Source organism: Drosophila persimilis, unplaced genomic scaffold, assembly GCF_003286085.1.
Source record: "Drosophila persimilis strain 14011-0111.01,24,50 unplaced genomic scaffold, DperRS2 tig00000000-arrow-pilon, whole genome shotgun sequence".
Lineage (NCBI taxonomy): Eukaryota > Metazoa > Arthropoda > Insecta > Diptera > Drosophilidae > Drosophila > Drosophila persimilis.
Genome location: NW_020825288.1, coordinates 23,612,407 through 23,625,566, shown reverse-complemented (window position 1 = coordinate 23,625,566; position 13,160 = coordinate 23,612,407). Strand labels below are relative to the sequence as shown.

The 13,160-nt window shown below is 42.8% G+C and overlaps 1 protein-coding gene across 1 annotated transcript in view; it reads right to left on the bottom strand.

The window, feature by feature from the left end:
- The window catches only part of LOC6591940 (circadian locomoter output cycles protein kaput), a 33,294-nt gene extending 21,086 nt beyond the window's left edge, over window positions 1-12,208 (bottom strand). Inside the window, exon 1 of the mRNA XM_026993100.1 lies at window positions 12,047-12,208. Coding sequence (XP_026848901.1) covers window positions 12,047-12,102 — 56 coding nt within the window. The 5' untranslated portion in view covers window positions 12,103-12,208. The remainder of the gene's footprint in view (window positions 1-12,046) is intronic.
- Window positions 12,209-13,160: the final 952 nt, after the last annotated feature.

Here is a 13,160-nt window from a genome sequence, read left to right as displayed (position 1 = left end):
TGCCCCAATCGCAATCCCCAATCCCAGTGCCATTATCATGCCACTAAGGTGTTGTCCTCCGGCTAAAGGAATGCCAATGTCTCGCCCAAGCCTGACGGCGGGATAAAAGAAGGATATAAGATAAGTATTCAAGGATAAGTGGAGTTCTCTCTGGTTCGCTCTTGGGTAAATGTGGTGCCTCCATCTCCTCTCTCTATCCAAAAATCAATGATAAATGATAATAATTTAATCCATTTTGCAGGTCTATTGGCATTCCAGCCCCAAACCTGGGGTTAGGCATCCCTAAGTATTCCGTTAAAGGACAAACAGTTGTCTCCACACAAATCGTTTCTAAACGTGGTATACCTCTCTCTGTCGCTCTCCCTCTCCTTCTGCAGCACTCAAATAAAAGCCAAAAATTAATTTAATTAAATGTCCAATTACGGAGAAATTTGTGAAAATGATCAGTGTCTGGTGCGCTCCCCAAAAAGGTCTTTAAACGACTCGCAAAATCTCGCCAGTTATAGTGGGATACTCGTAGGTCTCCTGGGATCCGATCTGGTTATTATATTGATGATGGCAGCGAAACCGTTAGACGCATTGGAATGCACTGCGAAATTAGGCAAAAGGAATCGACATAGAAATATAATTTCCAGCTCAACAAAATTGAGGGCCCCATAAAAACCTAAATTGGGGGCAATGCGGTGTATTATTTTTTGGATTTTTTCTCTCAGAGTCTCTCTCGTTTTCTGTCTCGCTCTAAGTTTGCGGCATAAAATGTATAATTTTCTTATTATCTATAAGAAAAAGAAGGCAACAACGGGAAAGGGAGTCGTCGGGGCACAACGAAAAGAAAGAAACTAAATGGCAAGGGCATACAGACTACACAAGGAGCAAGGAGCAAGGAGCAGGAGGAGGAGTAGGAGGAGGAGCAGGAGGAGGAGGAGGAGCAGGAGGAGGAGGAGGAGCAGGAGGAGGAGCAGGAGAGAACGGCTACAGACGGAGGAGGACTACGGAATGGGAATAAAATGAATTCCATAAACAACTTTCCAAAAAGTAAAGAACTTTTCGAGGGTAGGGCAGGAGGAGGAGGAGGGCTGAGGTTTGAGGGAGAGTTTTTGGGGGGAATGAGAAAGGTGAAAGGTGGCTTCAACCTTTTGTCTGGGGGCCATAAAAACGTCAAGGCAGAGACAGAGACAGAGAAGGCAAGAAAGAACGAAAGGAAGATATATAGAGAGAAAGGTACGGGCATAGAGAGAGAAGTATAGAGAGGAATCCCAGCGAACAAAGGATAACTGCATAGCTATGTGTGTGTGTGTATCTTTGTGTGTGTGTGTGTGTGTGTGTGTGTGTACGCTCCTTGCGAAAACTTCAGCCCCAAAAAGCCATTTTTATTGTCCGTCGTCCTTCCTTCTGAACATTTTCCCCATGTATTATTTTTCGCCATTTTCGTAGCACCCCCCCTGCACCCCCTCCCCTTCTTCACCCTCATTTTGCTCTCTCTCTCTCTCTCTGCTCCAGCGTGGCATTCTTCTTCACATTTCTTCTTTCCTTTTCCCATTATGAAATGAATTGCTTTTAAAGAAATTACAATGCGGACGACTTTTGGGATTGGGATTGTGGGTTTTTTCCATGGTCTGCCTGCCCCTAAGTGGCGCGGTGGGGTTGGCTGGGGGTCGGACTGGGTAATGGAGAGACAGGTGTGTGTTGGGTTGACACAAATTGCAAGGTCCAAGGCAAGGCTGCACACTCGCCTCCCCCCCGCCCACTAGACTACAGACGGACGCGGCAAAGCAAAGTCCAGAGAGATCCAACACGGAAGATAGAATCTCGAAATCCTGCAGAACGCAGCCACGCCCCTCACATGCCACAGATACATAGAGGTGGAGTACATTAAGGGAGTATTTTAGGTTCTTTAGGGTTTCTTTGAACGCTCCAATAGCTCTCACAAAGCACAGATACAGTGGGTATTTTTTACTGTCTATTGTTCTGAGATGGTAGAGGTTTCAAGGACACATTATAGAGATAAAAGATACTTCTAGTTCTGAGAATATCCCTTGGAATGGGCTCTTACCGCATCCCTCAGTTTTGTGTAAGCTTTTCCATAAAACACAAACTTGTCTCTTGAAATATTTCCCCATTTGAAAAGTGTCGATGGTTGCTTAATCACCTTCGCCCACCCCCTTCTATCAACTGCTTTGCATACGCCTCCCCCCCGGCCCCACACACTCCCCTGCCTGTTGTTGTTTCTGGATGTGTTTATAAAGAAATGACACGCAATCCTTTGGGGGGCACGGGAGTTCATGGCATCCACGTGACTCTTCTGTCTACGGCATGCCACTGCTCTGTGCTCTGTCTGTGTTGCATGCCAGGCATTACGCATACGCAGCATGTTCCATGTTGATCGCATAGCATGCTCGATTTGGCGCCAAAATCGCTGTAAACACACACAGACACCCAGAGTCAGGGGCAGACACTCATTCAGACACACTCGTTTCATTCATTCATTCATTCATTCATCAGTTCTCTGTCTCTGTCTCGCTCTCTCTCTCGCTCTTCCTCTTTTGACTTTGGCCTATGCGTGCTGGTCGAGAGCTGCGTGCCGCCATTGCAGCTGATAGATGCCCCACTCTCGCAGTGCCCCCTCGCCCTCGCCCTCGCCCTGCCCCCCTCTCACACAATCAACCCTTTTGCCACCGAAACACCGAAACGCCAAGTAGCGTGTCCAAAAAAAAAGGCACAAAAATAACAAATGGTAAAAACACCAGCAACAACAAAGTATGGGTCATCAGCGTTCACTTTTGTTGCAACTAAATTTTTGATTTTGCATACCCGAAAAGCACTTGTTGCTTGAAAGACAAGGAATACGGGATAATTCATGGGATACCATGGGATAATGCCATTAAGTTCCCAAAATAAACACGGTAAACAGGGATACAGGGATACAGAGATACAAATCCTCTTTTCATAGATCAAAACGATTGCCCCTTGGCGGCTATCCGCCTGTGAAGTAATCGGAATAACATTTATCACTTCATTAAGCGAAAAGGAAGAGGAGGCCCCGACCTCTGTTTACACAATTAATATGCAAATGAGGCTGGCACAGAGGAGACACTTGTGGCATCTTAATGCGGCATCCACAGCCACACACTTGCATTCGGAAATATGCAAATAATGCGTTTAACAACTTAATTCGGTTGCTTCGGCCATTCAAGAGGTGTTTTCTTCCTTTTTTCTTTGCCTTTCGCTGACGATTAGCGCGGGCCGTGAACCTGCCGAGCGAGCGAGTCTGTTTGGGAATCTGGATATTCCCATTGCCAGACAACAGTCCTGCAGTCCTCCTCCAGATGCTCCTCCTGTAGATACACCTCCTCCTCCTGCAGATACACCTCCTCCTCCTGCAGATACACCTCCTCCTTCTGCAGATACTCCTCCCCTTCATCTGCTGTTCATTCCCTGGCTTTATCTTGACAAAGTTGCGCGATCGTTTTGTAGTCGCTTTTGGTTTCAGCTACTGCGATTCATTCTCTCCTTATTCTCGTTGCTCCCCTTTTCGGTTGACAAAATTAATGAGTTGGCTCTGGGAGCTGTGAAGAAGCTGTCTCTCTCTCTCCCTCTCCCTCTCCCTCTGTTGCACACTCTCTATCTCTGTCTGTGCTCCTCGTTAATTTTAACAGCTTTTTTTTCGGGATGCTGGAGGCCTGAAATTTATGCGTGAATTTGGCGCAGATCCATTAAGTGGTCCATAGATTAGGAGGCCCCTTTTCTGCCTGTGTGTGTGTGTGTGACTGGGATCTGGGCCTTAAGTGGTTCCTCTCTGCCACACGGTAGCATGTTGACAGCTTCTTTAAATGGCGCTTAACTCTGGTTTCTTTGTCTTTGTTTTGACATTTTCGAATATGCCAAAATGTAAATTCAATTAATTGTGACATTTTCCAGGCATACCAAACTGACAGATGAAGCTGTTCTTTGTTTGCTATAAACATCCAGAGAGTATAATGATTGCGAGGAGAGATTGGTAACGCTCAGAGAGGAGGACTCTATACCCTATAGGGTATGTAAATCTATGGTTGATGGACTCTTCTGAGTCTCCTCCACCTCTAAGTTTCTTTTTCTCTACAAAAATTGCTTACAATTTCATCGGATAATCATGTATTTCACAAATAGATAAAGCATCTAACAGGACCTGCCCTTAGAATTCGTATATCTTGTTCTGAATCCACCATAGATTCCCCATAATATTAATATCGAGCTATTCTCCGTTTCACTTGCAAATATTTTATGATCTTAGTGGCAAAAACAATTCGTATCCGTCAGATACAGTCCTTTGCTGAGTGCATAAAGCAGTACAGTTATAGCTGTGTGTTTGTTTTGGTAGTTTTATGAACTTTTGGGTTCAGAAGAGTTCTCTTCCCGAATAAACGTCACCTATGGGGCCCCCAGGCTCTAATAATAACAATATGTGGACTAACTAACTAAAACAACAGCTAAAACAACAACAACTGGGGGCAGCAACAACAAATCAACAAAAAACAACAACAACCAAAGAAAACTGTGGCAAAAGGCAACTCATTTATTTTATCGATTAAACATTTTTGCGATTCGCGCAGCGGAATCTCTTTTGGAGCTCCCCCCTCCCTTCCACCCCACTGAAAGCCGCTGTGTGTGGAAAAAAATGTATCTACTACTGACACACACACAGATACACAACCCACTCGCACTAACACAGAGAGAGTGAGTGAGTAAGACAAAAAGAGAGAGACAGTCGGGGGCGACATCAAAGCGCCGGGCAAAGGCAACTTTGAAAACCTTTTGACAGCTGCGAACGAACGCCAAAGCCCAAAGGATGATGAGAAGGAGGAGGGCGAAGAAGAAGAAAGAGGGGAAGCAAATACAGAAGAAGGAGAAGCAGCAGCAACAGAAGGAGAAGAAAAGGTATAGGCAAAAAGGTAGCAAAAGCAGCCTGCCTGCCTGCCTGCCTGGCTGTCGGGGTTCGGGGTTCGGGTTCCACCCTGCTTTCTATGGTGGGCGCGGCCTTTATATTTAGTGGGGCGCTGGATTGGAGGAAGAGGGTGGGGGACGGGGAGAGGCGAAGGGACGGGGAGCAGGCCTTGCAGGGGTGGATAGAGGGGGGGCACGGCCTATAGCTACTGTGCGCTAATGATGCGCATTTGGCATTTTGGCATTAATCATTTATCATTCCCCCCATCCGCCCCTTGCCTTCCCCCCCCCGTGTGTGCCACGACAAGCGCATAATTATTAAAAATTATTTCTGATTTCGATTTTTCCATACTGGCAAGGGAGTCAAGGGAATGGAGGGTATAAGGGGGATAATAAAGAACAAAGAATATGAGTTATATCTATATTATAAGAATACATATTCAAGATATAGACAGATGGATGTTTTCCGGTCAGTTTTGGAGAGAGCTAATCAAGGATAAGGATTAAATATATATATAAAAACATATATATCTTCCTATCAGTATACAATATATCATTCTCTGCATTTCACTAAAAAAGATAAGCAACGCTTTCAACTGTTCTATAAACCTATTTCACAGAATCTATGAGATATGTTCATATGTACAATGTACATAAAAACAGAATAAAAAGTCCTGAAAGTTCATTATTTATACATAATTTTATACATATTTTTACCAATATATTTTCTCAAAGAATTAAATTTTAAAAAAAAGTTTTTTCACTTGTAAATTTATTTGATTTAAATCGATTTGATTTAATCATATGTAGCATAAATATTATTCCTATAAATTTAATATAAGATATTTATTTTACGGCGTTTTATATTTGTATAAAATATGGGGCGTATTAAATAGACTTTTAAATAAATTTATAATTCAACCAAAGTAAATTATATTTCATTGCACTATGTTTATATTTTATATTTCAAAACAGAATATTTCATTTAAATATTCGTGTTTTTGCTTTATACTATGCCATTTTTCTCTAAGTGTACCTAAGACTCTTTTTTTAACCTTTTTTTTTACCTTTTGGGACTATTGAGATCCGACTACGATTGAGATAATAGTAGGAAGTCCATCGGTTCTTAAATGAAAGATCATACTCTAACACCTACAATCTTTACTGCTTATCCTAAACATTTTCCCCTAGACCCTTCGTCCTTTTGTAAGCTCACTCACAAAGTTAAACGATCCATTATGGCCAGGAGGGTATCATGTACAACAAAGGGAATTGAAAGTATCACCTGCTCGGGGCAGGACACCCCACCCACCGCCTCACTCGCCTCGGACTCGGACTTGGGCACTGGTCCCCCCGCCCCACTCACGACCCCTTCGCGCTCCACTTCAGCGCACACTAAAAACAGAAAAAGCAACAACAGGGTACAGGCAACAGTGCGTCCTGGTTTTTGGTCCTGCCACACTCCAGCTCCTGGAACCGGGAACTGGAACTGCACCTTCGGCGGTCGGTGGTGGATTTTAATGGAACGCTTTGGGTTAATTCAAAATTCTTTTGTTTTGCTTTCGCGCTGAGTAACCAGGGCTAGGCCTGGCTGGTCCTCGGGGTTGGCCAAAAGCAGGTGGTCAAAAGCAGCATAGTTTTTCGGTGGCTTATGGATTAGCGGCTGGCCAAGAGAGAAAGAGGACAGAGGAAAGAGGGAGTGAGAGCTGCCCCTTTTTCATGGGCTTGTCTGGGCCTGGCGGCGGTTCACTGACACCAAACCCTAGCCCAGATCCCGACTGGCTGCCTGATCCTGATCCCTGACCAGACGGATAGGATAGTCTGACAATCGATTGGACTAAACCGCTTGTAAGCGGGACGTAAGCTTTTCAACACCTCTTCAACGTGACTGATGCGAGACCACAGACACAGAACCCCATAAATGGCAACAAAGTTGCTGCCACATTCGAGAGCGAGAGAGGGAGATGGTGATGGAGAGCGAAAAGGATGGATAGCTACATTTAATGGCTGATATCAGTGACGCCCCTCATCCTAAATCTCATTCCCATACCCCACTGGCATATGGAGCAGCACTATTTAGGCTTCGATACGCTGCATTACGCAATGGTGTTAATTACCAACACACACACACACACACACACACATGCCAAGCACTCACACACAGATACCCACTCATAGAGAAAGAGAAATACTTGGATACACACTCGGATAGATGGGGGCTGGGGTGGGGGATATGGATAATCGCCAGCAACTGAAGCGGCGGACTGTTGGCAATGGAAAAAACGGTTAACCAAAGACGGCAGCAAAAGCATTTAAAGCCCCCACGTCCCCAATGGAAAATCGTCCAGTGAAAATCAGGAATTCAATGAATAGAAAAATGGGGAAGGGCAACTGCAAAGGGAATATTTGCGATTAGTTGTGAATTTTAGAGCATAGACCTATAAAATGTGTCTCGAAAAATACAAATTTAATTTCTATTTCCAGAAAAAATTCTTCGGAACTCAATACCAGCTATAGATTGAATCGCCCGATTATAAATCCTTCAGATGGGCATCTCTTGGAAGAACCAAGAAGAAAATTTGTCGTATGAATAATATTGATGAATTTTATACCCTGGGGAATAATAGCAATAAAAGTATTTAGTTATTCAGAAATGATAAGAAAATGCCAAGATTTGGTTCTACTTGGAAAGTGTCATATAAAACATAGATGAGAAAGCCTGAGGTTTCAGTCCTTATAATGATTGATACGCTATTCATTTATTGAGCATTAACAACCACAAAATAAAAATGGAATCTTCGGGAACTATCTAGAGAATCTAAAAAGATATAGACATCCCAACAGCATCCAATTAATGTAAATATAAAAGGGCAATAAATATTCAGAGAAACAAAAACAAGGAAATTTCACTGAAAATTTGTCAAGAATTTCCATTAAATATGCCCAACAAACTTGAAAAATTCTTTAGCCCCTAAAACAGAATATCCCTCCGGCAAATGTCATTCAACCTTTTGATATCTACCGATCTGTGGCACCCCCCCACCCTTCTAGAGGCAAGGCGAGTGTAATTAACTAAATAGAATAACCCGCTAGTGGCTCTCAAGGCGATACGAGAGATACTTTTAACCCCATGCGAAGGGCGCAGGCGCAACTAATGAGCAACCCACCACCACAGGGCACCAGGAGCAGCAGCAGCAGAACCACCGACACCACCATGGGCCACCATGTGTTGCCTCCCCCATCCCCACGCCCATCGATGTGTCCTGGCATCCTGCCTGCTGGTCAGTTCTTTGACCAACATTAAATTGAGCTGCGACTCGAAATTTACGAGTAGGCAAAAGGTCCTGGTCCTGGTCCTGGCCATATGGTCATCGGCGGCTCCTGCTCTCCTAGCTGCGGCACAGAGGCAGCGGCATATGTCAGAGGCAGTGGGTTGTGGTTTTCCACTGCGAGGATCTCCCACTCCCTCCCTCCCTCCTCTGGCCTGTGGGCCTTGTGGGAATACCAAAAATTCATAGACTCCGAAAGGTAATTCATCAAAAATTATAAAAATGCATTTGTTGCAGAATGAAGACAGGGGGGGAGAATGTGATATATGAGGGGGTTGATCTCAGATACGAGTCGGTTGAAAGTAGATCTTTGGCAGAGCAAGGGAGAGCGGTTGCTTGGAGAAATTATTTTGGTTACAAATTTCAATGGCTTCTGGGGCAAAAAAGATTAAGAAAAGGTTTCTAGAAATTGATTTAAAGTCGACCAGAAGAAAGAAATGAGCATATAGAAAGGATACAGAGAGGTATCATTCTATATATACAAGATCTCCGATAGGTTGTAGTCTATCATTAAAGAGTTCTATCATTGTTAGCGAAAGAAGATACAATTTTTTTCCGCGGGTAGAAACATTTTGGTTCCCACACAATGAGCAAAAGATCAAGAATATTATAGAATGCATTCGTTTTAGAATATCTCAGGAAAGTAAAGTAACAGAAAGGAAGAAAAATGTCTTAGGAAAAATTTGGACTTCATAATAAAAGCCCCAATGAAGAAAAGGCGAAAAATTGTGGATAGCAAATAAATACGAGAGGATCACCTAAATATATGACTTGGCCTTACTCTAAAAATTGTTGTCCTCTGTGTAGCAAGAATCCCCCCTCTATTGTCTTTAAATTATTCCGATATACTACCAAAGAATATGTGCCTCACATGCTGAAATGAATTTTCCTTATAAAATGGTTCTCCTTTACCGCAGAAATGAGTTCTTTTCCACCGTTTGCCCCACAAGTTCATCCATCAAGGGGTGCAACTCAATCAAAGTCCATAAAGTACGAGTGCTTGAACTTTAAACACTATTTAAAAGGCTTCGACAGCAGCAACACCAACAAATGCAACAATAGATACAACTGCAACTGCAACAGCAACAATTACAATTGCAACCTGCAACATGGCTAATTACAATTTCAGCCAGCAACAAACAGAACTTGCCGCAAGAACTGCAGCAAGAAGGAAGCATTGCAAAAGGAAAGCAGCTGCCGCAATCAATAATATGAGCACACACTCCCATATATATATATCTGTATCTGTAGATATATAACATATATATATGTGCAACATTAACAACAGAGAGAGAGAGAGAGAGAGCAGAGCATAAACAACAAGCTGATAATCAATAAAGCAAAAGCAGGACCTCATATATCCATAACAACCAACAAGTGGAACCCAACGGCGCGAGAGAGGTCCCTCGTCTATATAGGGGTAAAGAAAGGGGTGGCAGTGGTCTGTGGCAAGACGAACTTTAACTACTTGTGGCAAGGGCCAACAGCAACTCTCAGCAAATGGTTCGATGCATTGGCCTCCAATTATAAAGTGCACCTGAAGTGATTGCAGCGCAAGCAAGGAAAGCGGAGTATCAGATATTTCTAGATCATTCAGAAAATGATTCATAGAATTTATAGGATATTTCGATAGGAAAGGCAAATTTGAAGCTTGAATTGTAATTATAAACGCGCTCGTTACCCTTTCTTTTGCTGTGTTGAAGTCCCTGCAGACTTCTCGACTCTGCCAAAAACATAAACCTCCACTTAATTCGTTGCACCATCGACAGGCAGCCGCATAATTCGCTGTTCCTTGATAAAGAACAAACTCAAAAAACAATTACACTTTACTCTACTGCAGTTACTGCAAAAAAAAACACGAAAATGAAAATGAAAATGAAAAAAACAAAAGGTCCCCACCCTGCGGACTGCTGAGGACTGGGGACTCTGACACCGCGCGACTCTGACTCGCTCGACTGACGCAAAATTGTCACCTTGCCTCTCCCTGCTGCAATGCACACCTGCAATTATACGTGCGAGTGGCAGGTCCGAGAGGGGCTCCGCGATCTCACTCTCTATGGTGTTCTGTGCCCTGTTCCGGGCACCCCTCCATCATAGGAGTTTTTGCTTTTCGTATATATTTTTTTAATGCTTTTAATGAACTGATCAGAGAATGTGTGTTCCTCTGAGCTTCTGCTCTGTGTTTTACAACATTTTAATTGAGCCCATAAGTGCCACAGCAGAGGACAGCTGCCCTTCGGTATCTGCTACCCCTAAAAATAATTGCAACGCATGCAAATATTACGCATACGACGCATGGCTCTGGCCAACAATTTCAATAAATAAATTAAAAACTTGGTGAAGTTTGTGGCTATTCTTTATTGCAAAGTTATCTATTCAATTGAATTTTCTGCATTTAGAAAAAGTTTTTAATGCATTTCGAAAGGTATTTAAAATGAGATAGAATTGTAGGCAATATTGAAGCGGGAAGAGAATTTCTTTCTCTAGGAATTGGCACCTCTATTATTCAAATATTCCTACCATTTATCTATGAAAGATTGTGGAAACGGTAACTTTTTCCCCAGAATCTATGAAATATTACATTTAAATCCAATTCAAATGGAAAACATGTTTCCAATATATTTATTTTATATATATATTTTCAGACATGTTCTTTATATCCAAAAGTAAACATTTATTGGAAGATACATATATTTAAAGTAGTTATCATCTCCATTTACTAACTGATTTCTACTAAATGTACTTTTAATACCCGTTTTGTTACGGAAAAGATACATTCCTTAGCTCAAGTAGATCTTTTCATATGCTAATTTATCGCTCAACTCATCTATTCAATTTGGAATGTACATCTTCGCCTTTTCTGTAGCTCCACTCCACCTGTACTCCGTTCGAGGCCAAGGCAGGGCCGTATAGCTGATCAGTGGCTCATGATTATGGGTGTCGTACATCTAGTACTTCGTATCGAAGGAGCAAGCGGAGAAGGAGACGCCCAAAGACCCGCAAAGCGTGTGGGCGTGTCTGCAGTGGCAATTCCTGCACAATTTTAGCATAATGCGTGTGTTCTCATATATTTATATATGATGAAAAACACCATTCTTTCTTTCTTGGCTGCTGCTGCTGCTGCTGGGAGTTAAGTACACAAAATTATCAGAAATTAAATGTGCACCTTTTGGAGATTCCGATCTCCTCCAGCGAACAGGCAGCCCTGAGAGCCCTGAGAGCCCCGAGGGGGGGCTCAACATCATTATCATCATGATCATCATTATCATCTGGTGGAACTGTTTGTGGCTACTGTAATTTCACGCTACCCTGCCCCCGACATGCATAATGCAAATCAATTTGAAGAAATACTGAAGGAATACCTTGGACGTGGTAGGAGGATGGGAGATGAGGGCCCAAGGGCCAAAGTCAGGAGTCAAAAGTGATTTGTCAACGATTGCCCCAGAGATCATTAATAATCTCTGTATTGTAGAAAAAGAAAAAACCAGTAGCTGAAAGGTGGTCTGGGGAATACATGCGAGAGATTGATAGGGCCAGCCATTGAGCTCGTCAGCGGGTGGCGCCTCAAAAGGTGGCAAGTGGGTAAGTGGCAAGTGCAGCAACTCATTCGTATTGATTGAAATCTTTCACACACACACCACACACACACAGGCAAACAGCAGTCCCATGGAATACCGCCTCCCGCTGGGCGCTGGTCTTCAATCTGTTGTACGAATATCTGTATCTCAGTTACGAGTGTGTATCTTTCGGTTGGGGAATCGGTATCTGGTATCTGGTGACTCGAGGGGGGGACTCACCTTTTGCCGTTCCGTCGCCTCCGCTTGGTGGCGTAGACGGTGCCCAGCTGGCTCATCGCTAGGGCGGAGTTCGTTATGGTCGCCGTTGTGAATGATTTTTACTCTTCTGATTATTATTTTTCTTATATCAACTCTTAGCTCGCTCGCTCGCTCGCACGCTCACTGTTCTTTGCTCTTTTCTTTTCGTTTTTGTTGTAATTGGTTTTTATTTATTGATTTGGTCTGCTCTGGCCACACGGTTGATCCACCAGGCAGCCACCAGAAGCTTCTTCTGGCTGCGTTCGGATCCAGGGAGATCCTGCTGCTGCTGTTTCTGCTGCTGCTTCGATGTCGTTTTCGGTTTCGGCCACGGCTGCAGCCACGCGTAAATTTTGTTTCTTTCTTGCTGGTATTTTATTTTTAATTATCATCACGCTTACATTTTGTTTGCTTTTTCATCGCGCTGCCTTCTTTCCTCTTATTGCACTGGAGTTTCGAGCGGTTTCAATACTGCATGGAGAGGGGGAGGTGAATGGGAAATCTCGGATTTAGCCATTGAGAAAACACCGCTGGGTTGTTGGGGGCTTTGTGCTGGGGAAAGCCTTGGGATTGCCACTAAGCCTAGGCCTTTGTTTTGTCTTTGGGATTAGCTCTGAGAAAACTTCGATACGATTTTGTCCGTAAGCTCTAGAATCTCAGAGGGTGGATGCACCCTAACTTTATTGAATGTTAAACTATATTTAAGCGTTTTTATTTGATAACTTTGGGGTTCCTTGGAGAACTAATGATTGTAAGCAGCTTTATACATTTTACAACCCATTTAATTGTACAAAAATACTTAATTTATGTGCACAGCTTTATTGAAACTATAAAAGTCTGCTTTATGAGGCTAGAATAAATGTTTTAAACATTTTCCGAACTTTAAGTTTTTTAGAATGAAGTTTAACAATTTGAAAACTTTACTATTGCGCTGCTCTGAGAGAATTGAAGAAATAAATTATACAATTTATTAAATTATGATATGAAACAAGATAAGAGTCTACAATTCGGATATAATTTCCTTGAGATTTTGTTACTGAAGAGCGAAGAATAAATTTTTAAAACTTAGATTCAATCTGTAATCAGCAAAATTTAT